The sequence below is a fragment of the Galendromus occidentalis genome, unplaced genomic scaffold (genome assembly GCF_000255335.2).
Source record: "Galendromus occidentalis unplaced genomic scaffold, Mocc_1.1 scf7180000077533, whole genome shotgun sequence".
NCBI lineage: Eukaryota > Metazoa > Arthropoda > Arachnida > Mesostigmata > Phytoseiidae > Galendromus > Galendromus occidentalis.
Window position 1 is genome coordinate 460,132 of NW_003805521.1, and position 24,031 is coordinate 484,162.

Genomic DNA, 24,031 nt, shown 5'->3' on the forward strand with positions numbered 1-24,031 from the left:
CCCGCAACAGACGGAGGTTATGAATCGGAAGCAGGAATGGCGCTACCGCGACGTATTGAGGGAACAGACGGAGGCAAACACCTCGAACAACTTCAGGCGCGGCCTCCCCCAGCTCCTCTGGCTCAACACCGACTTGGAAGGCGACGGGATGTGGGTCGAATCTGATTCATCTTCCTCGTTTTATAAATCACTCTTCCGGGACTATGAACGGCTGCGGCAAACCAAACAGTGGTCAGTTGTTGCTGCGAGGACCGCCGCGCCTCAGCGGCTCATGGTGCTCAGGAAACATAAGCTTTTTCAATCGATGCCGCATTGTGTAAATTCGAGCGACTCACTCAGGAGCAAGACATCGCGAGTTGGAAGATTCAATAAGTCATGCACATGGGGCAAAACAGACCGACGGGAGACTCGAGAACGCGTTTGACCGGGGAAAAATCCTGGAGCGTCGCAACGGAACACAAAACATCGACCATGACGACCGACGGTTTCCGGCCGCGACCGCGGAGGAATAGACCGGTGAGGGAGGACGCGCGAGCTATAAATACATGAGCCGTTTATGGTTTGCCCATAGGTTGTTATTCGCTTCGCGAGTCGGTAGGTTCTCTGTCAGGTCAGAATTATGCTTTGTCAGATCTCGCCGGTGGAAACGCTTCACCGACCGATCGAGGACAGACATCACTCTGTTTGACGGCTAGAAGGTCGGCTTGATATCGGTCGGGCGAAGATGTTTCGAAACTGTCCACTTGTCGGAGTCCTTGGGGAAGAATCGCTGACCAGACTATTGGATCCGACAACGACAAGTTGATTACAGTTTCCGGAATCAGGGGATCGTACGAGATGAGCCCCTCCCGACGAAGAATTTCGAAACGTAAGCTTCGAGATCGGTCGCAATTTATTCCGGGCCTCGCATCGAGCGTCAAATTCTCAATCAGAGGCAGCTCTCTCTGGGATGATCGGCGGTTTCGAATCCCCGCAGCTCAGAGAGGGGGCTCATTTCAGCTCATGCATTCTGGAGGAGGAGGAAGCGGCGGCTTTCCGCTGATTCAGTGTACCGCAACGTATTGGAACTCTCCAATCCGGATTAGTTTCGGTGGAATTAGTCCGATACCGCTTGTGGCAGCATTTTTCCACTCCTACGTCTCGCTCCCTGCTTTTGATATCCGGTGCGTGCTCGACGATCGGAGTGCATCTTCATGCCGCAAGAATAAATCAAACCGGAATAGCATGAGATGTAGAGCGAGAGCATCCCGAACTCAAGCATCGAGACGAGACGGCACCGAGCGGAGCGTCGTCGGGTCAATCCACGAGAAATTTGATTTTGCCCCTCGTGATACATTGATTCTCCCGCGCTGGAATGATTTTGCGCTCGCGTGAGTCGTACTCGAAGCGAGCGGTTTCGACTCGGTCGGTTTCTTTCGGTTCCCGAATGGATGGGGAGAATCTCATCAGAGATGCTATTGAGAGAAGCATACTCCTCAAATGATGAGCTCCGCCGCTGTTATTTCTCCTCGAGAGAAGGGAATATAGGGCCCGTCTTTTTTTCTTGAGCCCGCTCGGACCCGAGCGCGTTGATAGTGATCAACACGACCTCCCTCCATTAAATTCAAGCGAGACCACGTTAAGAAAGAGTCTACATCTTCGAGGCTGTTTGCCCCTACCCCAATAAGAAGTTACGGCATCGACGCGATGCCTCGCTATTTCGATGAGCTCTTCGGATTTGCCGAGATTCGTATTCCAAACGAGGACTCGACTCGGGATGGCAGATTGGGAACACTCAGATTTCCATCTCGGAGTAGCCCATTCTGATGGGACGCGGGTGGTCTACCAGGACCGCAAAGGGGTCGATCGAGTCCCCACTCAGATATCGATCCCGCGGACGCCCTCACAATTCCTTCGTTTATCGATACGTGTTCAGATTGAGGTGATGACGGCGATCGCGTGCGCGGAAATCTCAGGGAGATCAAGATGCCTCTCGTTCCAGGATTGATTTTGGTGCCGTGCATGCAGCCTCCGCTCTCGTCGTCGCCATGAGGAAGAATGGAAGAAATTACCTCGCCATTCTAGCAGAAGAACAGGTTCATCGAGACTAGGGTATTGCAACCGATGTCTACCGCCCTGCTTCTAATATAGAACTACCAGGTACTATTCTTTGGTTCTTCCTGTCCTTTGTCATCTCAGGATGCTATTCTACGCCATGCCGCTCGGATAAATGCCTCGGGACAGGACGTTCCTGCTCCGTCCCGAACTCCTAGTCCGGTCGCTTGACATGGCCCTGCTTTGACCGATTCCTTCATCTAGTGGCCTCGAGGGAGTCGTTGGTACACTGACTGAGTGATAGAGTGAATGATGCCTCGGCGAATCAGAGAAATACGGACAGGACTGGGGAAACACTCTGAGTGAGCGAAATGCAGCGTAGGGAGAGCCAGACGAGCGTTCAAGCGAGAAAGATGGATACCGCATAAACGAGCCCACTGGCTGCGAACAGAGGCCTATAGAAAGTTTCTCATCGCCGAGGTAATAACCATCTGATATTCGGTCGAACACATCCCCCACGGGGAAACTCGAACAGCTCCTTCCGCGTAAAATCTCGCTCCTCCCTGGCCGATTCCAATCGGGAAGCAAGGCTCAGATGATGGGAGTTCCGCTGGAAGGCAACGCAGAAAACGTCCGCCCGAGATGCTCGAGATCAACCCCTCATCGTAGACGTGTAACTTTCCGCACGTGCTCGTAAACGCTTCTCCATGCATCTTTCTGATGTCTCGTGCACAAGCCAACCGGAACTTTCTATCACGCGACTATTCCACCGCATTCAATGCGCAGAATCTCAGACAGATGTTTCCCAAGTAAAATGACAGCCGTCTCCCGGAGTTTTGATTTGGCACACTCGTCGGAGCGCAGTGTTACCATCAAAGCCAGCAATCCATCAAGCGCGGGATGCCTTTGAAGAAAAAAACGCTACGCGGTCGTCTCTCGTCCCTGTGGAGAGGGGTTTCCTGCTCACAGTCCTGTGGAATAATTGGAAATAATACCTACTCCACGTGTCGGATGAGCTCCGGAATCCCCGATGAGAGTTCTTCCGAATTCCGTCTGAGATGACGGATTAATGTCCGACCGTGTACTCGAGAAGTAGAATAGTAGAGCGATGAAAGGATGTGCAAGGGGTGGTCGTCGGGTGGCCGACTGCTCTCGGCAGCACAGCAGGGAGACTCTTGAATGTCAAATAGGCGGGCCTATTGTGCAATACAATCTCGAAAGTCGGACCGGCGGCAGGCAGCCCTTATTTCAAAGCTTCCGGGACTTTGTGCTCGGTGGCATCAGCGTTCCGTTCGGTTGTGCTTGTGGAATTTCAATTTTGGGATTGCAATGCTTCCATTCATTATGGTTGTTATTATTTTCCCTGCCACCGATGCTGCCCTTTGTTGGTGAAAATATGATCCAGCCTAATACGCGAGTTCACGAAGTTTTTTAGCTTTGTTAGAAGCTCGGGGGGCTTTCCACAAATATGTACTTCTTATGGATCGCCAAAGTTTTCAAGTTCCCATGCTCTTCGAGCGATTCTAGACCTTTCTCACGTCAAGGAGAAAACTCGATTGAAATTTCGAATTCGACGAGCTAGTCTTTCGGCGAACGTCGAGGTGGACCCATTCTCGACTAGTAGGATGCATTGATGCCTGTAGGAACGGATGGTCGGTTCGAGTACTTTTCGAAATACAGGTCACGATAGTCGACCGCACGAGCGCTGGTCCGTTGTGGATGATCCCTCGAATTTGCTTGGTCGGAGTAGTTTCACTCCGAGCTCTGACGGCGAAGCGATCACCCATAGCCCATAGATGGATAGATCGAATTTTTTGTCCGGACTGACCTCGCCCGAAAACTCGCTATCTTACACTATGGAGGTTTCTACGGAATCGTTTGGTCGGCGAATTCCGTCGCGGACGTATTCCGCCTACGATCGTCGATTTGTGTTCTGTATTTAGGATTTTTTCGGGCTCAGTCCTGGTGTGAGCAAAGCGACGTTACGCTTGAGCTCCCGTAACCAATGTCATTACAATGAAACGTGCCATACATTAGAGAATTCGAATCGTGACCCACATATCTGAATCATGAGGGAAAAAACAATGAAATAAGCGTCCGACCAAACGTTTCAGAATCGCAATAGACGTTGGGAAATAACCTTTGTATTTCGCATGGAGAGGGAACGTTCGTATTCCGGATTTTAAGCCGTCCGAGATTACGTGACTTCGGTGCTGTATCTTGAGCGGAGTATCAGCATAAGTCGAAAGGTCGAATCCTCGCTGCTTTTTCCATTCTTCCGGCGCTCCTCGCCCGAGTTTGAGCTCAGAAACATGACTTGACCCGTTTCGCAACAACCCCCAAAATCCTCGTGATGAATTGCGTCTGACAATGCGACGAGTCCCGCCGTCGCGTCGTGAGATTCCTGAGTGATTCTACGCTCTTTCACTACACGCCAGCTTCACATATTCTTCCTAAACTCTATGCTCCAGGCAGTTCATCATGAACTACTATGAGAATGTCATCAGGAGCGCAGCCGGAAACTCCGCGAGACTGCCTCGCTTCTGCCGCGCGTATGCGTCCTCCCGAAACGGTGCGCAGACTGCCGTCGGCCTCGATGTCGACGTCGGTGGGCTGAAAGTTCCATAGCCGCCCATCTGACTTCCTTCTCCATGTTCCAGGGCTTCCTTCTCTCGATAGTGACACTTGCAACCGTTGTACCCTCCAATAATTTTCTATGGATCGCGTTGCCTTTCCCGATAGCATGGTCGAGCCTTTTTCCACTTCAGTGTGAGCAATCGACGCAAACCAAGAGTACGTCGGACGCTTTATCGTGAGCGCTTTCGAATCGAGTATCGGTTGGCTGTGAGCGATCCTGTTGCCAGAGCTGAGCCTCTCGAATGGATGGAAACGATTTCCGCTTGTTGTTCCCCTCGCACAGGGTTCTGTTTTGCTTCCGCAAGCGATCCGCGATTCAGTCGCGGAGCGATCCGATGCAACTCAAACAACGATATCTCTGAAGGTCCCCAACCCTTGCAACAATGTCGCCAATTGCTTCTGAAAAGACATCGTTGTCGCTGTGCCAAACCCCATTTCTGTGGCTTGAGGTTTCCTTACGAGTTCACAAAGTTCTCTTTCCGCTCTCCATTACGGATCCGTGGCGTCGGCTTCTGTTGCGAGAGCCCCTCCCAGGGGATGCTTTTGTCACCGCTAGGCGAAGCTCGTTCCCAAAACAACGATTTGAATCCTCGAGCACCGGCGTTAGCGTTATTTTTTCGCTGAGGAGCCCTCACTCGACTCGGGCTGTGAGCCCGCAAGGTAAGCTCGCGCCCGGCTTGCTCGCGAGTGTATTGTAAATTCATAACGCGAACTCTAGGAGCTGTTTCCTGAGCAAAGCAATAGGCGCATATGGGAGCGCTCCGTCGCGAATGCGGATTCTCGTTAGGAGCGAGCCAGCGCTAAAAATGTGCCCGCAGCGGAGAGTTTCCGATCCCGCCGCTTCCCGAGTCGTTTCACCGATATACTGCGTGTTCACTAGGTATAGAGCTCTCGAACGGGCTCGCTCGGGAAACCCCACGAAAACGCCACCCTAATTTATAAGCAGTCAAGTCAGCCGTATTCAGGTCTCTCGTCGCTCGTTCCTTCCCCGATTCGAGGTCTCGGACAGACGGTTGGATTGACGGTCGGAGAGAGCGTCTCGCTTCGATGCTACTGACTAAGTCAGTCCTGATCCGCAATCCACCTGTTGTGTTTTCGATGCCATGAGTTCTGTCGGCCGATGAAGTTTCCAGCCGTCCGGCGTCAGGCGAGGAAACGAACACAGCAGGCAGGCACGCACGCAGAGATTTCGCCATCTTTTCTTATACTCTGCGAGCCCAGTTTTAAGCGGTCGGTGGCGGAACAGAAACTCCTTCAGCCTCAGCAGGTCGAGTATTTTTCACTCGCACAAAAAGCCCGCTGTCACGGCGAATGCGCAGCACGTACTTGTCGTACATCAGACGCTGTAGGACGGTGGAGATGTTGTTGTTCGGAGGGAAAAATGAGATTTCTAGTGTCTGGCTGAAATTATTCGAGCAGACCGTATCAGCATGGTACGTGTTGAACCGAGAATAATCATCAATCTCGTTGGTTGCCGTTTCTCGCGAGCTTCCTTTTTTGTCCTGGGGGTTGAGGGAATCAGGCTTCGAGCTCCGTGGTCGAGGGGTCAATTTTTTTCCTCGGCCGGAGCTCGCGAATTTCAAGGATCGACCTGCAGAAAAATTCCCAACCAAACAATGCAAGACACTCGCGATATTCTCCTAAGAGCCGGAGGAACTCATGAAGAGAATACGTAGCCTGTTCGTTCGCCCAACCGAAGCGGCTGCCACCTCGCTTGCCCTTTCTCTCGATAGATTTGGAACCGAGTCATTCGACGAACACGGGAGAGCAGCCGATCGATCGCGCTGCGCACTCCGATCGAGGTGGTCACTAATCGCTCCAATTCCCGGAGCTGCAAACGAGTCAATTATTATCCAATATTGCCCGCTTTAATTATGATAGTGACGAGTCGATTCCTGAAACTGGTCGTGGACTTCGTTCCGGCTGATGAGCGGCCCCCGCGCCCCTCACAGATGACTCATGGATATTGAGTTCTCAGTTGGCTCGGTTATCCAGATCCTATAAGTAGGCGAAATTCACGCGGTCCCATCGAGAGTCTTTTCAAGAGGATTCCCTGCGCGTCGTCGAGACGAACGTCGTGGCGAATCTGTATTCGACAAAAGACTGCCACGTTTCAGCTACCATCATTAGCGGTAGAGCTTTCATCACAGTCGCGGCCAGGATTTATGGCAAGTCTGGCGTTCTCATGCTCGCGTAGCCATTCTTTCCGAGGGACATCCCCCTGACGTGAACGGACGATTCCCCTTCCCATCGAAATCCCTCCCGTCGTTTCAGACACCGCGGCATCTGCCATGCAGCGCCCGGCCTTCCAACGTCGTCTTGCGACCGGACGAGGACACACGACGGCCGGCCGGGAGGAGGTTGACACTCTAAACCCTGATCTACAACGACCACCATAAATCTGGCCTAATTACGCTTTTGTGGCTGAGCGAGCTCCTTCCCTCCATTCTCGTCGGGTATCGTTTGGATTCGTGCGGTCGAACGCGGGATCCTTCATACACGGGGCGCTACAATTTTTCTGCCGAACCTCCGGGACCTACAAAGCACCGGGGGATCTGCGGACGGGGGATTTCTCACCCTATCGGAAATTGCGAACGACTACCGGAACAGGTTCGCCGTTCGAAGCCCATCTCGCTGAATGCCTCCGGTCGACTTTGAAGCTATCCGGTGCGTCGGATATTACGGGTATATTTCGAATGGTGATGATGATGAGGATATTATTGGCTTGGTCATGACCTCGATCGCTTTTCGTATCGAACATCAACCATCGACGACTCAAATCTGCTCCCCAAGGAGCGCCACCACTCGATCGCGCAATCTCGAGCGCTATCTCGTCGTGAGCTCGCCGCGGTCATCGAGCGATTGGTGTTGTTACACTTTGTTAATACACTCCGGCAGAATTGCCCACGGTCACTCGATGGCGACGGCCTACCACGCGATTCCAGCGGGAGCTGAGCGCTCGGCTGAATCGACTGAGGGCCGATCTTCCGGCCGGCAGCGTTTGAGGTGCGTTTATGACAGGCGCAGGCGGATGGGGCTTCGATCTTCATCAATCACTTCGACGACGAGTATTTACGCGCATTGCCTTCGAGCATGTCCTCGTCTCCAACGTCGTCCTCCTCTTTTCACCTTTCGCTGAAAGGACGATCACTCCAGATTGCCATGATCGCCGTGAAGTGTCGCTAAAAGTCGATGACGCCATTAATGACTCCCGTACCGTTCGTAATTTATTTACGTTCGTGATCGTGAATGATATGGATGATGCGGAAATCCACAGTGGCCTAACTTTATGGACGATTTTGATAGCAACGATGCGCCTCTCCGAACGAACGCGGTGAATGTGCCGCGGTGTCGCTCTTCATTTCCGTCTGCTGAGTGAGATTCTCCGCTCTGCGGGGAGCATGTTTTCGCGATGTTTTCCGCTTCCAACGCAAGAACGGATCGAGATCCACATTCCCCGACGAGTTCCGCACGACGCCACTTTCCGTCCTATGGGCAAGGGCAACGGCCGAAAACACGATGAGACTTCTGCCATTGGACAATTCATTGATGTCCGTCAACTTCATGAAGCGGAGTCTGCGGCTCCCAAATGAAGGCTCCCTTCCGCGCCCAGGCTCCTAGTGTGTGTTTTGCTCTGACAATGATTAAATGGAGGACGCCAGGCGTATGAAACGGCTCGTTTCCGAAGGATGACGCCGCTCGGGATTAGCAAGTCACTTCTTGTATTTGTTCGCTCGCGAAGATCCGTCAACGCGGAACTCGTCGTCGACCAGCTGATTATTTGAGCAGTCGAACGCGCCCGCGACGTATCCCAACGATCTCGAATTTCCCTTCCGGCCTGTTCTCGGGGTTTCTATTAATATCAACCGTGCGTAATCGGAAACTAAATACGCCGCACCCCTATGCGCAGCACTCTGAGTTACAATTGGACCAACTCAAGCGCAAACGAACGGAATCAAGTCAAAGTAATAAAAGCACCTGTCGCTCGCCAGAAAAGATAGCGAGGCCGAACGAAGCGGAATTCCGACTCGAACCGACGGAGCTCGAGGTCCGATTCCACTGCCAGGAGTCGCCAAGACGCACGCTGCCCCACAATCACTTAAGGAGGACGTCCGATCGCCTTTCCCCTGTCATGAGCTTCTCGCAGACTTCTGCTCTCAGAAAAATGAGGATAAGTGGAGCGAGAGGCCTAGGCGCCCGAAATCGCAGAGAGGATCTGAATTCGGTTGTTATTCAGTTACGAAGTCGAGAACACAGAGTGGGTCCATTTTCGTTGGCTTCACCGTTCTACGGCGGGACCCTTCTCTGCTCTTCCTTTATTTACGGACGCCGCGCCATCGACTGTGGAATAATAAAATCGCATGAAGACAGTGCCGGATGATGTACGATGTCTACGATTTGTGAGCTCTTCCGCAGCGACTCCCGACAGGGCGGCGGAGCGGCCTGGGCGCTCGTTCCGAAGGGCGGAACGCAGACTCGAAGTCTCAACAAACACTCATCAAAAGATTTCCACCCGAATCGCTATCTCGGTTTCTGTCTCTACGGGGACGAGGCGGTCCATTCTGAACAGTGGAATGATTTCTAAGTCGGCGATGCGTGCGCTTGCCTTTCAAGCTTACGATTCCACGACGGGCAAGCAGGCTCGAATTTATTTATTTGTCGAAGGTATCGTCATCGAGTGTTCTTGTGACGGGCTCTCCCACACGCAACTCGGAGAACTTCGCGGCAGGATGTGTGTGATGTAACGGATGAGTTCGCTTTCGAACCACAAGCCCGACCTACGGATCCCCTTAGAGTTCTCTCCGGAAACTCTTGATTCTTCCATCAATGAGCTTCGGCAATGAATCAAACTCCCTTCAATGAGCTTCGGCAATGAATAAAACATGTGATCAGTGCCGAATAAATCGAGTTTTCATGGAATCATCTTGATCCACCGTTTCTTTTCTTCTACGCGACCGTCTTCTTTGACGAGTGCACGGTCAAAGGCAGAAAATTCTTAAAATTCTCAACAACAGGAGCATGCAGATAAATTGTGATAATGAGATTTGCCCACTGAAAGCTCGTAATCCAGCGACTCGAGCGTTGCGCATACGTATTTCGAAATTATCGCTCTTCCCTGTGGGAAGAGTAGACCCGGTTCCCAGCTCTGACGCACAGCAGACTGGGGAATGAGCAAAAAGCCCGAGAATTCCTCTTTTAGTGAGAATATGATTAGACAGTCTGAGATTCGAGGACGAGGGATCAAACTAGGTATTCAGACTTACTCCCAGATACGAATTCCATAAGTGCTCGTCCTCATCCTGTTCCCAGGACGGTTTCCTGCCTACGACTTATTAACTCCTCGTTTCTTGTCTCTTCCGAATTCAGGAGTTTGAGATCACTGCGCGCTGAGTGGACGTGCTCTCAAGGACGTCTCGTCATACTTCTGTGGGGATCCCGCTCCAAACGAGTATTCCGGACAGATAGCTTCAACCCCCAGTGCCAGGACTCAGCGAGATGAGAAACTGTCGTTCAGCACAACGATATGGGGCCTTTTGATGCCATATCGCTGTAATCGTTCAGGTGCGAACACTATTCATACGGCGACTAGGTTTTCGATCCATCCCACACGCGCTTTATCTTCTCCATGACCACGTGACAATGCGTCGCCGGAGACGCCTGTCACGTATTATACTCGTGTATTGGGTGTCGGTCAGAGGACTCGCCGTTGCTCGCCTTCAGCGAGAGTGGACGACCGCCGACAGATGGCTTTGATGTTGGAGCAAACATTGGAACTTTCTACGTCGGGTCGCTTGTTTGTTTGCTCACCGGCTATCGAACTAGTCGAGACATCGCACTTCGGAGAATGAACCTGACGAGAGACGCCGACGATGGGGCGCGTCTGATAGATAGCGGTAGGAAGTGTGGCAGAGGGAACCACTTCCGGGAGAAGAACCGATGAACGATGCATCGACGTGTTAAGCACTCTCCTTTGTTGGGGCGACGAAGCGCCTTGAATACAAAAGATCTTCGTGCTCCATCTCTCTCTCGGCAGAACGGAAACGGGTCCGGAATGGCACGCGGGAAGGGGAATTATTGTCGTTTCCAAAGTGAGTGGGCCGAGTGATAATTGTGGACAAAGTCCTCGCCTATCTGAGAAGAGGAACGAAGCAGCTCAGGAGTCCGGCCAAGCATGGCAACGCTGAAATGTCGATAGCGCCGTCTAGTTCCAGTCATGTTCCGACGGATAACTAGCCGGATAGCCTGACTGACAGAGCCAAGGGATCCGATTCGGGAAGCCGGGGTCATCTTCAAAGTCGATACTAAGTAATCCATCAGCGCGATCAGGACCAAAGCTCTCAGCCAAGCTTGTCACGGCTGGGCTTGTTCGGCTCCGACAACATTGGATGAGTGTGCGTTGTTGGAGCGCGCGAAGAATCAATGCGGCACAGAGCTTTGTTTGTCGCTCATGTCAGTCACCAGAACCGAACGGCGACATCCGGTGTCAACCACCCGGATCCCTCCGGTCGGGATTCCGGTACGGGATAATTTGTTCCGATGCTCGGCGGAGATTCATTCCCTCCGAGAGCCGGTTTTAGGAATCCCCGCTCCTTCCCAAAATTAAATTTAGCTCTCGGAGCACCTCCGCGCCATTTATCATTTCGGCGTAGGGGAGCTAATAGAGTGCCGACCCATTTTCCGACGAGTCTTCGACGATATTTAGAATATAGATTCCTTCGCTCGCGGTCTCTGGAGGGGGTCTCGGGAGCATCGGTCGTCTCCTGACTAGCGCTGCCGGGAACAACTGGCGAAAAGGCGAACGAAGCGAGCGGAGGAAAGATAAGGAATGTGGTAAAAGACGTAAATTGCTACCTCAACGAACAGATAACAGACAGCAGCTTTTGCGTTGATTGCTGTTCTCTTCCACGAGACGTCCGAGAGACATCATAAGATACACGGACGTCTCAGGGAACAGTCGGAAAGCTCTGCTCGCCTTCTCATCTGGTCGTGTCCAACGTTTTTAGTCCCACTTCCTCCGCTGACGTCCTGGCTGGCGATAACAGAGTATCTTCCCACAATAATGATTCATTATCGCGTAATTGAAAGTACCAGAGGTTTTTAGTCTGGTAGGTTTTGTCTTTCCACGTACGAGCAATTGGACCGAGGACGCTGGAGAAAGCCGCCGGAAGGAGCCTCGTTACGCGGGTTGCGGCAAGGGCAAACCCTAGTACGAGACTTTTGCATTGAAGATCCGTTTCCGGGGCCGACGACGCACGTGACAAGCAGCATTATGTGTCGGGAGTTTTTTTTTAACCGCGGCTTCTGACTTTTGTCACTTTATCCCGCAATATCCACGACACTTTGCGGGAAATAAAGTCGACACTCCCCCGCGCTTCGTGGCCACGTTGCTCTCTCATATTTTGTCTCTTTCTGACTCTCTCGCTCTTTCTTCAGGTGATCTAAATCCACCTGCGGAAAATTGATTCGACTGAGCACGCAACAACGCCTCATGGATAACTGCTCCCTTCGAAGCATGGCTATTCGACCGTTCGCTCGTCCTCCGGCCAGCCCGGAGCGGTCTTAGGGAACCAGTTGACGTGAAAGGTTGCGGTCGGACTTTCGGCCGGTCGGTCGGTCGCGTGGTCGCTTGCTGGGTCGAGTCGGACTCGCAGCCAACGTAGGTACATATGCAGCGAAAGTCGCAAGTAGCTTTGCTCAGTCAGTAGTCTTTATCACTGAGCACGAGATGTTCGACCTCAGTTCTATTGCATATCGATCGTCGCCGACGTATGAGAAGAAAGTGGGTACTTCGTTGTTCTGCGACACGTTCCGCTTGGTCGCCGAGTGAGTTTATTCCTCGCAGCGCTGCATACGGGGCCGCATAACAGATTGCCAAGATAAACAGCCGGTCTCGATCCGGAAAGCAGGCGACGTCGACTGACCCTCGTGCCAATGACCAAGCGCCTAGGTGCCTGGTGACATCGATCGGGGGAGAAGTTGGGGGATTCCCTCCCAGGATGAGTTTTCGCGACGTTTTATTCAAATCTCTGAGACTGTGATGATCTTTCCTCCACTCTCGCCTCCCCAACGCCGTCCGGACGACCGATCGCGATATTTGCACAGAGAATTCACTCGACTTGAGAATCCAGAGCGACGCTAGACGTCTACTGGCCTCGTGACTCTTTCCTCACTCTAGCGAGGGCGGCCCCAATAATCGATAAGGAAAGCTGCCGGAAGCTCTCAAATCGGAATGGTCGAACCCTTGTGGTTTCCCTGTTGCCTCGCCCAATTGTGCTCGTTGGCTTTTTCTTTGTAATCTAATCCTTTGTAGCCTCCATGAGTACGAGGATGAAGAGGAGGGCGACGGGTGAGTGTGTGAGAAGACAGACTTCATCTCAATAGTCAGTTCGCCAATAAATCAATAAAGGATTACTCTCCAATCTGCCGCCCGAAGTGGTCTCTTCAGCGAGGATGAAAGAGGCGGTGACGGGACGCTGAAAGCAGAGAAACTCCCGTCGACGTCGAGAAAGCCGCTTCATGAGCAACCCTCCGACGATGAGCAACAAGAGCATCACAAGAAGATGATTGAAAGCACCGACAGCGTCGATCGACCGAAGAGGATAATCACGCGCGCGAAAATTATCGTCATCGCCATGCTTCCCCTCGAAGTCACTGGTCCCTCGCTCTGGTCGCGATCATATTCCTCGTCACTGAGCTCTCGAGTTTTGATCATAATTAGGAGCGTCCCGACCGCGATCACGAGACAACGGCTCGCGTAAAGGGAAACTCTATCTCTCAGACGGCGAAGATTAGGTCCGGTCACAACACTTCCCGCTTCAATTAGTTGGCTCGGCCCGGAGCTCCCAACGTTAGCAAATCGGCGAGCGGTATTCCACGCGCTGTTCACCCCCGACCCCCTTCCTTGCCGCGAGCGCTCAGCCGACTTGACGCCAGAGCGACGCTGCTCTCCCATGTCATGTCTCGTGTTGTTCTACCGCGACGTCTCGAATGTCTCGGAGCCAAGAACAGTGCCGGTCGAGCATCTCAGATGACGCGTGCATTTGCTGATCAATAGCATCACGAGTTGTGCAGAACGTCGACTTGACAAAACGTCAGGCGTCAGTCTCCGCCGCTGCGAGCGATCATCGTGGCCGCCGCGGACGCTGAGCGAGGTTCCGGCCCGCGTTCTGTGAGCCCAGCCCGAGTGCGAGCTCAGCAGCAGCACCCTTTTTCCAGGACGAGCGGCAGCACGGGGAGCTCTCCACATTCCACTTAAGTGAGACCGTGAGTCTCTTCGCTCCGTGCGAGTGTGGTATGCTAAGCTCTCGGAGGTATTACATCAACGAACCCCGTGGACCTAAATCCGGAAAGTTCCGAACACGACTGCGGGTCCCGTGATTTGTCGCCGTTCAACGCTGACGAAAAAGGCTGTGGAACTAGGCAGCGCGGATTCGATCCGGCCTGTCCACCGATCGAGACTCCAGAGGATTTCAAGCCGTCCGAGCGAAAAAGAGCGGCTTTGACCGCGGGTAATTTCCTTTTCCTCTACGAAAAAGGATTTCCTTCCCTTCCCCCATGTTCCTCCTCGATCTCCGCGAGCGTTCGGACGCATTCCTGGGACGTCGAGCTCGTGAGGGTAGATTCCGCGCCTGGCCTACTCCCAGCAGCGCTACTGTGCGCATGTATTGCATGTTCGTGCAATGATTATGCCGGAGACACACAAGCTGAGCACTGAACAAACGCATTCCCGCGTTCCCGTATTCTGTCGTCATGACTGGCTACCGGCAGCTCGAACAGGAGCACGAGCAATAGCGACGACAAGGGGTCAATCGATTCTCGGCTCAATAGTCGAGGGAGCCTCGCGACCTCAGCATTTTTCCTACGATTGCTGCTGCCTCAGAAGCTCGGGCGGACAACAGAGGTCCAGGGAGGGAAAGGCCACTGTACCCGTGTCGTTTCGAGCCACCGGGCACCCTCGATCACGCATCAAGGGAGCGGGTCAATGAAAAAATCGTCCCTAGCTCGTATTACGTCAAGGAACAGACACGAGCACACATCAGAATAGACAAGCAAGCGATCTGCGTCCCATTCAAGCGACGACAATCGGTCGCATGGGGATCCCCGAACAATGGAAGCGGGCTGGGACTTGTGTCGGTGGACGTTATTCCTCTGTGGAACGCAGTCTTTCCATAATCTCTCTTCGAGTGAAGTCCCCGGAGGTGATCCGGAGCTGTTCAGCGTTGCTGGAACAGGATTCATTACATTCACACTGTCCCAACGAGCAGGGTGACTAGCGAGAGTGAACGAGCGAAGCCTGACAGGGGTCAGAGGACACGTGACGACTGGCCCGCAATTTGTCCCCATGTCACAGAAATGAGCACCGTTTTCGTCGACGTTGGGCTTTTCGGGGTTGATCACGCGACTCCCTATGCTCACGGAAACGTGGCGGAACGCACGAGAGGGAACGTGTGGAACGACGTCTGAAGGATTCGATCGGAGTTTTCCCTGATTGTTTTGCATTCGTTCAGGCGGTGTTTGCTTCTTCGCTCATCCGCTTGTTCGCCTTGAGATCGACACCGGGGCACTTTGGAATAATTCATTCTATCTCCAGGATAGAGAGAGAGATTCTCATCCAGAATCAAGATTCGAAGACAAGATGCTCCGAGCGTTGTGCGGAAACCGACGAGCCAGCACTCCGACTATGGTACACGAGACGGCGACGGTGTGAAACCTGCTATTCGAACTCGGAACTCTGCACGAGAATGGAGAACCCGGAGGGGTCTCGTGGCCCGGTCGAGCCGTGACGAGCATCACAAACGTGACCCGACGCTCTCAGATAAAAATTCTCATTCAATCTCACTCCCGCGATCCTCCTCGCGCTGTACAAATGTTGAACCGTAAGCTAGGGACTGACCCATCGTGGAGTTCGGGACTGACCCAATAAGCTCCAATGTCAGCATGTGACTCTCCTCTTACAGGAGAGTCGTAAATGAACGCTTGTACACCCGGTTTAGGGCTAGTCCCGAATCAAGACCGTATCCGATGACCATGTAGAGCAATTGTGGAACTTCAGTGACAAATCCAGAGAGGCTAGTCGCTTTTTGTGATGCCGTCTCTTTTCGCTGTTTTCTCTCAACACAAATCCCTGCTCAGCGAGCGGCGCCGTCGGGGTAATAACAGCCAACATGAGATCCACCCATTTCTCTTGAGCTCCAGAATTACTATCATTGCTGATACATTTCTTTCTCGAACTTCTAAATAACTCGAGATCTCAGGATGGAGCCTCTCGTCTTTGCGGGTATGCCAGATCGAAACTCCCGAAGATATCCTCACCGGCTGAGCGGTCCGTTAGACCTCTGTTCTCCGCCTTGGCGTCTCGCTTTCGTCGTGAATTATTACCGTGAAGGAGCGTCGTCAGTCGAGAGGACTGATCACGAAAATTCGCGGATCATTTCCGTCGAACGAAACAGGGCACGAGATCGACGAGAGAGGAAACAGTGTACAGTGTCACCATAGGGAACATCGAGTTCAGGAAGGGTGTCTATAGTTCCTTCGCTAGCGTACAATCTTTCTATCTCTGTCAGCTGTGCTAATTTCATTGCCGGGAGAGTCCTGAGAGAATTTTCGCGGGATTTTTCCTCATACTTCCCCTTATTCCGCTGATTCTGATAGATGGACGTCGGGTATGAGTAACAGCGAAAATGTATCATGAAAGAAGACATGTCATAAGAATAGCTGAACAGGTTGGCGGCATTGTGACACGGAGAATAAATCCGCGTGTGATTCTTGTGCTCTTGCCCGACATCAACGCGGAGTACAACTCTTTCACCGCTTCTCGTCGACTCCGCATGGGTATGAATGGGTGAAAAATTGATGGCGTGCTAACTTTGTTAAGGCCGGCGTTATAGACTCAGTGCGCTCGCTGGCGGCCTTCCGACGCGAGGAGCTCGGAGTTGCGCGAAGACGTTCGACGTCTTTTGTGTTCGTCGTTGAAGAGCGCGTCCGGTCCGTGGAATGGTGCTCGCGAGGAAGGCTGCGGATGAAGCGGTGCCGAAGTACACCGACTAACGAAACCTTCGGCTGACGAGGTAAATTCTTGTATGGACTGCACGTCTTGTAGGGAGGACGCAGAAATTCAAGGGACGGCAACGTCTCGGAGGAGTAACGAGCCACTATATTGACGAGTCTCGAACAAGGAGCGCTCAAATAGGCTCGGAAACAGCGCTTATAGGTTTTGGCTAATAGCAGTCATCCTGCCATCACTCAACTCTCGGTATCCGGGCAGCCGTCGAGGGCGCGCGAGGAGATGGAGCGGTGCGGGGAGAAAGCGGGAGATCCGGACGTCATTTGCGTAATTCCCTAATTTGTATTGGTGTCCTTCTTTCTCTTTCATCGTTGCCTTTTTTCCGCGATGGCCGAACGGCCAGCCGCCGCCGTCGTCATCATCAGCAGCCGCAGCAGCGGGACTGCCGGAACCGCGACCCTGACCATGATAACAAGCCTCTCCGCGAATACAAAGAAGCTAACGCCGCCAATATTCCGAGAATTTTCGAAATCCGCTCCGACAAGCCGATTGGACGACCGGAAGTAATTTTCATGCAGCGAAACTGTTTCGGAGTCCTCTATCTGGGGGTCGAAGGTTCGCGACCTTCGGACAAGCGTAAGACCTCGTGACGAAGGACGAAGAGAACTCGTTGGGAATCTCAGAGAGAGGTCATCGGTCAAAGCATAGATCTTGTTATAGATGGAGCTTCGACCGGGTCGGGAGAATCGGCAGTTTTATTTTTGCGGTTTGGCTTACGGGAACTGGCTCCGACCGCGTAGAGAGCAGGAATTCCCCGTCTGCCGATGGACGAATAAATACGAATTTATAAAAATGGGCTTTTTGACAATCCCACAATCCCGCTGCAAATCGTTCGAGGTCGTAGATCAACTACCTAGCCTACGTGGGGGAGGAGAAAAAATGCATAAGTAAGATCAAGAGGAGGCACTCACACGCATAGATGGTAGAGAATGGCTCTCCATCCTCGAGGTCGTTCTAAGAAGTTATGTAGATAGAGTTGTCGTTTTCGAGTTCTAGCGTCATAGCTTACACCAGGGCGGTGCTTCTGGTTGGCGCAGATTCGTCGGCTTGCATTGGGCTCCTCCAAGCTGGGAGTATTCTGGGGCGAGACAGTTGTGGTCTCTATGCGACCCAACTCTAGCTGTTGGGCCGCCAACTGGGTGTGCTGTTCTGTTGACGCGGTACTCCACCATCGCGAACTCATCTTATTGCACCGCTGGATGCCATAGATATCGGGCACACACAAAGTATCGTTGCCGGCAATCACTACCACACTATTACACGCCGGTCCTCTGCTGCCATCTCCTGCTGCTGCTGCTGCACTGCTGGCACTTCCCTTGACGACGACAACACCACCGCGGCCGCTACTTTCACCACCGTAGCCGCCGCCCGCGCTGCCGCCGCCGCCGCTACCACCTCCACTACTTCCAGCACCACTTCTCCTCCTTGGAGCTCGTGTTCTTCTGTTGCCGCTACCGTGGTCTTCGGTGTCGGTGACACCAACACCTGCAGTGGATTTTGCTCCAGTGCTGCCCGATTCTCGATCCAGCTGTCGCGGGTGCTGCGGCTCCTGCTGCTGCTGTTGCGACTGCCGCACATCCAGCACCCCAGCAACGCTCTCCTCTACGGGGGACCCTGGCGGCACGACGTTGCCACGTTTGCCAACCTCCTCGGTGCGAACGAGGAGATCGAACTCGATTCTCTCAGAACCACCGCAGTCGATTCGATGAACTTAGTGAGTAGACAATCGAGTTCGTCGTCGTTGTTGTCGTTGTCGTCGTCTTCCTCTTCCTTCGGGCTTCCTGCGATCGGCAGTGCCCCTTTCCACCGGACACCACAGTTCACTGTAATCGGCCAGGTGTTCGTCAAATGAGGGTGAAAAAAAATTGCGAGTGTTCTTGTTCCTCCTCTCCTTATGACTGTTTCGTCGGAGTCGCCTGTCAACAGGATTCGAACGCCCGCTTGCCCTCCGGATCGACCCACCGGACACGGTCTTTATTTGCCGTTCGGCTTTTTCTCATTACGTCGCTGCGTCTGTTTATCTCTTCGTTCATTTTCTTTCTCCGAGGAACCAAGTCAGTTCTTCGGATCGCCCGAGTTCCTCATCTGTTGACTTATGTCAATACTCGGAACCCTCCATGATAATTGCAATGAGTTCAGAGCTGCGAACGAACGAGGCTGCCACAAGGAGAAAAGCAGGAAGCCTTTAAATCGCCCGCTCTGAAACCGATGTTTCGGGTTGGGACGACAAACCCTGCGGTTTGTGAGCACACTAATGACATTTTTGCTCACGTCTCATAGAGATCCCCGCAATGTTTTCGACAACGATATAAATAGGGTGAGAGACTCGCATCCGAAACCCTATATCGGTGCCAACCATAGATCTCAATCGGAAAATGTATGGAGAACAGTTTCGCGCAATGGATCTGATGGAGCCGAACAAATGGAGCCTCATGTGTTTTGCTCTAGGACCTCATTCTGGGAAGGCGAGCGGAAGACCGACGGGTCAGCGGCTGGTCGGCGTCGACGAGTAGAGTCGAAGTTCTGCCAACGTCCCAGTGACCCTCTCGTTTAGAACGAAAATTCAATAAAAACATCCCGGTCGGAGCTCAGCGGGCGTTCAGGTCCTGCCGGCATTCGGCATCGAGGTGGACTAGCTCTTACCAGATCGGGGGAATGGTAGCTTCTTGCTTGTTCTGATTTGTACGGGCACGACCCCTCTGTTTCTACGAAAACGACGCCGAAAACTTCATTAGAGCACTTCGAAAACTTTTCCTCCTGTCGCGCCTATCGCGTTCGCGCTTCACCTTCACCCGGCGTCGGCGAACTCATTCGTACTGCCTCATCGTTTCAGTTTCCGCCTCATGACGGAGAAATGTTGGGGGTCGGCCACGATGAAGAAGCTTCATAGAACAAGGAACTTTTTGAACTCGATAGGGAACCCCTCATTTGGGAACATTGAGCCGATGAGAAGTCGTTTGCCGACTGGTTTTTGTTTTGTGCCGTGTACGCATGTTCGGATCAGATTTTAGGTGTGTGTTTTCATTTCCTCTTGTCACGGCAGAGGCGAGGCAATAAAGAGAATGAAATGTCGTCTAGTGGGGAGAGGGGAAGTGTTTGGTTTGTTTTCACTGAAGTCGGAACTTTCACATCAACACCTTCGGTCGAGCCTCCGGCTCGTAGGTCGCACTGGCATCGGAGGTGGAGAATCGTCGATACTTCAGCTTGGGGCAGTGCCGGTATTTTATGATGAGGAAGGTGAAGGTGAGGTGAACTGAAGTCGTAAGTATCCTCGGAACATCCAACTGATATCTCCTCACTCCGACTCTGAACTAAACTCCTAGCAGTTCTTCCAGCGAGCTCGCGCGCTGAAGTTCCCTGTTCGCGGAGCGCCCTCTACCCTGAGAACGTTCCCAGAGGCCCGTGGCGCCGTCTCGCGCTTCTTTCCGTAGACTTCCATAGAAGAAAGGCATGCCCTTTACCACAACAACAGCACCGTCGCCGGCCTCCGTAAGATCGTCGAACACAAACCCTCGTGTTCTCAGGCCACGTGTTCGGCGTTGATACGGCCCCGACTTCTCGGAGGCTCCGGCGACGGGAACAATATTCGAGGAAGGATATCCTTTTCGAGAACGATTTCCAAACACGTTGGAGTGAAAATATCGTAACGGACTCGGCTGAATGCTCCGGCCGTCCCCCTCCATGCTAGAGGAAATTCATTTTTTATGAAACAATGATTGTCACGGATGTTGAAAGTGAAGCGCCGCCGACGGAAACTTAAGATACGGACCCTTCCCGGCATGAAGCACTTCATGCCCACTGCATGTAACAGGATTGCTTCTCGTTCTTGTCCGCATATCGATTCGTCCTGATCTCCGGGCTCGCTCTCATCCCGAGCTAGGTGGTCTGAAGGTAATCGTGTCCTTCTATGAACAGCTCCTCTCGAATCCGCCTCCGCTCACGAGCGACACGAGCTCCCGAGCCGGAGGGGAATAATACGGGCGAGAAATTCGAGCGGAAGAGTTCCTTCATTATTCCCCGTCCACCACTCTCAGCCTCGAGTGCTCCATTCGCCACGCCGACGTGACGATCCAGAAGGATACTTATTGTCAACAACGACGTCGACGATACTCGACTCGCAGCCCTTCAATCCGTTACGATCGAGAAGCCCCCTGCCCCTCTTATCCGGAGACAGGTCCCACGAATCGCCGGATCATATGACTTTTCAACCCCCTCTCCTCGCAGGTCACGCCCGGGCACAAGGCGTCCGGAAGGCAAACAGCGTCGAGGACGACTTCGATTACCCTCGGTCGACGCTTTTCTCTATATGGCGCAGGTCACGGCTGCTGAGGACGTTGCGTCGCGGAGTTGTTCCTTCTAACAGCACTTCGGGGACCCTCTCACCCAGTCAGTCAGTCACTAACTCATGTCCTGCGTTTGTGACCTAGATTTCCGAGTATGACGTCGTGGCTTGCCTCTCCGTACGGACCAGCACACAACGGCCGGCGACCGTGCGAGTCACGATGCTGAGTTTCTCAGAGACGGACCAGGGGGCGCTACGCAGTCTCCGGCCGGACCGCCGTTCGGCCATGACTGACTGACTAACTGACTGGGCGATAATACTTATTCAAAAGCACTATAACGACGAAAACTGAGTGAGACGGAGCTGTATGGCGGCCGACGCGCTCACTTAGTCTCCGGGGGACGTCGTTCTCATAATCGAGTCTGATGTCACATGTGTCCTACACACGCAACCTGAAGGAAAGAGATTCCGGAGCGCATAGCGGACCGTGAATCAGTCACGCCGGTCAGTATCGTTCGAGTAGGTACGTCGAAACAAGCTCTGTTTCGACGAGACTTCGATGGATAATGCTCGCGACCTTTCCGAACTCCGGTAATTGCGAGCTCGTCAGAAAGTGTTCGAGGGAATGAGGTTGCGAACGTTCCGGGCCGGCGTCCGGAGCTGGGGATTGGTCGGACTAGCTCCCGACAAGGACGGATGTACCCCGATTTTCCTGGATCCACGTTCGCTGCTCGGAAGAAATGTTGAGATTTTGGGCGATTGTCCTCCGGAGTCCTTTCGCTATCGAATATGTACCTGACCCCACTGGGAATTTTTCTTCCGAAAAGTCTCCTAGCCCTTTCCGATGGATGATTTCTGATCTTCTGAAACGATTTCATTAGGAGCTCTTCCCAATCGAGCACCTGCCCTTGCGGGCTCCGGACTCTTAGCGATCCCCGATCGCTCGCAGCGAAGAGTAGAAGTTGCAAGTCAGCACTCATGATCAGAGTTTACGCACTCCGCCCGAATGACCATTCAGCCGTCTCTCCGGTATATCGATTCGTGAGATCAGCCAGGGCTGTGTGGACGCACTCGACTCGGAGAAATCATTCACGATCACCTCAACACACGAAAAGAGGGTATGCGGCAAGTCGGCAGACTCGCACCCTCATAAATGCACGCGTTATAAGCTTAACTTCGGTTTGTTTATGATGTGTTCATTAGAAAAGCTGGAAAGCCTCGACAATCAATCAGAAACTCCGTCCCTTTCATGGAACCTCCACAGGTCTCTTATGGGTAGAGTTGCGATATGAGAGGACACGTCCTCTTTTGTCCGCTTCGACCGCTTTTTGGGGTTTCCTCGGGAATGTCCGCTTTCCGGAATTTTCGAGGAGATACCGCTAGATTCGATGATAAAGATTGAATTTCTGCGCCATTTTTTCGCCGAGGCAACCGAGGTCTAGGCTGCACAAGCGTGTGCCAGAGGCGCCGGGGGCTGGGTCGGAAATTTTCTTCTCACTCAGCAAATTGTCTCTGAGCGATCGTTAGGGCATCGAAGTTCAGTCGATTGTTGCTTATTAGGAAAATGCTTAGAGAGTCGAATCAATTCCATGGAAAGGGCAAAAAACATGGAATAGAGTGTCCGCTTTTGATGTCCGCTTTCCGACCCGATGTCCGCGCGGACATCGTCCTTTTCTCAGGAAAGAAATGTCCTCTCATATCGCAACTCTACTTATGGGCCAAGTGGATGAAGTTCAACCGGAATCGAGAGAGAGAATCAATTTTATGACGGAGCATGACTGAACTCGGAGGATTCTCGAGCGGCATGTTTGCCGCTCGGCAATCGGCTGAATATTCTGCCCGAAGTCCTTCCGGCGAAGAATCAGCAATTTCCTCTTTGACCTCGATATACGTAATTTGTTAGTCCACGCCGGCTTGCCGTCTCGTCCATCCGTCCGTAAATATGGGACCGAAGCGAACGCTACCTGACGGACGAACGGGCAAGTAGCCGGCCGAGCGGAGGGACGATGGCCAGCCTGCCGACCGGCCGGCCACGGGGGCCTTCGCTCGAGCAATTTCGATCATGGAAAAATCTCCTCCATCCCATCCCTTGGGCTTTGGGCTTCTTCTCCCTGAAGCCGTCAGGAAGTTGTCTCGATATCATCGACACCAACTCTTATGAATGAATGATGGCCATCATCGCGATCATTCTCTGGCCTTTGTTCATATTTCAGCGGCGGGAAAACACGGCCCGAGTGTGGCCAAGGCGCGAAAAACTCGCCCGACGGAGGCGTTGATGTTCGATGGCAGCAGCGAGATTTGTGGTTCCCCGTGTTATTTGCTGTCCGTCTTGCCAGCCCGCTTGATGATCTGCTGTAGTACTTGAAAACCTCCCTTGACCCAGTGGGAGGAGAGGAGTTCAGTGTTTATTCGATTCGACGGCCGAAAGCATCCATCACACAACAACTATTAAACGTTGCTCCGAACAGCTTTGTTCCTTTGCCTACCTGCCTGGTCGCCCGCCCGAGTGTTCGGCCGGCGCGAGTCTGCCTCGCCGTCTGCCGGTCTGTCTATGGCCGGCAGATCGGTCGGTCGGCCGGCCGGCTAGTCAGCCAGAGAACCAAGCGAAACTCGAAGCAACAACTTGAATACCTACCACACCCGCGAGAAGCAAGCTTGTCGACTTGCGTCTCCAAGGCAGAATTGGTGGCGCGAGCTATCTATCGGCTGAAGCCACAATTGATGACAGAGTCGTGCGCTCCGGGCAACCGTGCAACGACGAATGAGGACGAACAAGCAAATCGATCTTAGTCCGATGGATCGATGGACGATTCCACAGAACACTGGGAGAAGCATCGAGACCACATATATCGAATCAGTATCGTTCTCTCACGTTGATGATTTGCAGAGGGACCGGACGAGGAGGAAACTCTTGGATAGGAGTTATGCATTGTTGACAGAGTGAGACAGATGTGAGCATTCTTTGAATCGTTATCGTCTGCTGGGTATAATCCAATCATCGAGGAATTTTATCA

The 24,031-nt window shown here is 52.8% G+C and overlaps 1 protein-coding gene across 1 annotated transcript in view; it reads right to left on the reverse strand.

Annotated features, from left to right (window-relative positions):
* KCNQ (KCNQ potassium channel) overlaps positions 1 to 17,918 on the reverse strand; it is a 92,178-nt gene extending 74,260 nt beyond the window's left edge. The window contains exon 1 of the mRNA XM_029112903.1: positions 17,647 to 17,918. Coding sequence (XP_028968736.1) covers positions 17,647 to 17,918 — 272 coding nt within the window. The remainder of the gene's footprint in view (positions 1 to 17,646) is intronic.
* Between the last annotated feature and the right edge of the window lie 6,113 nt (positions 17,919 to 24,031).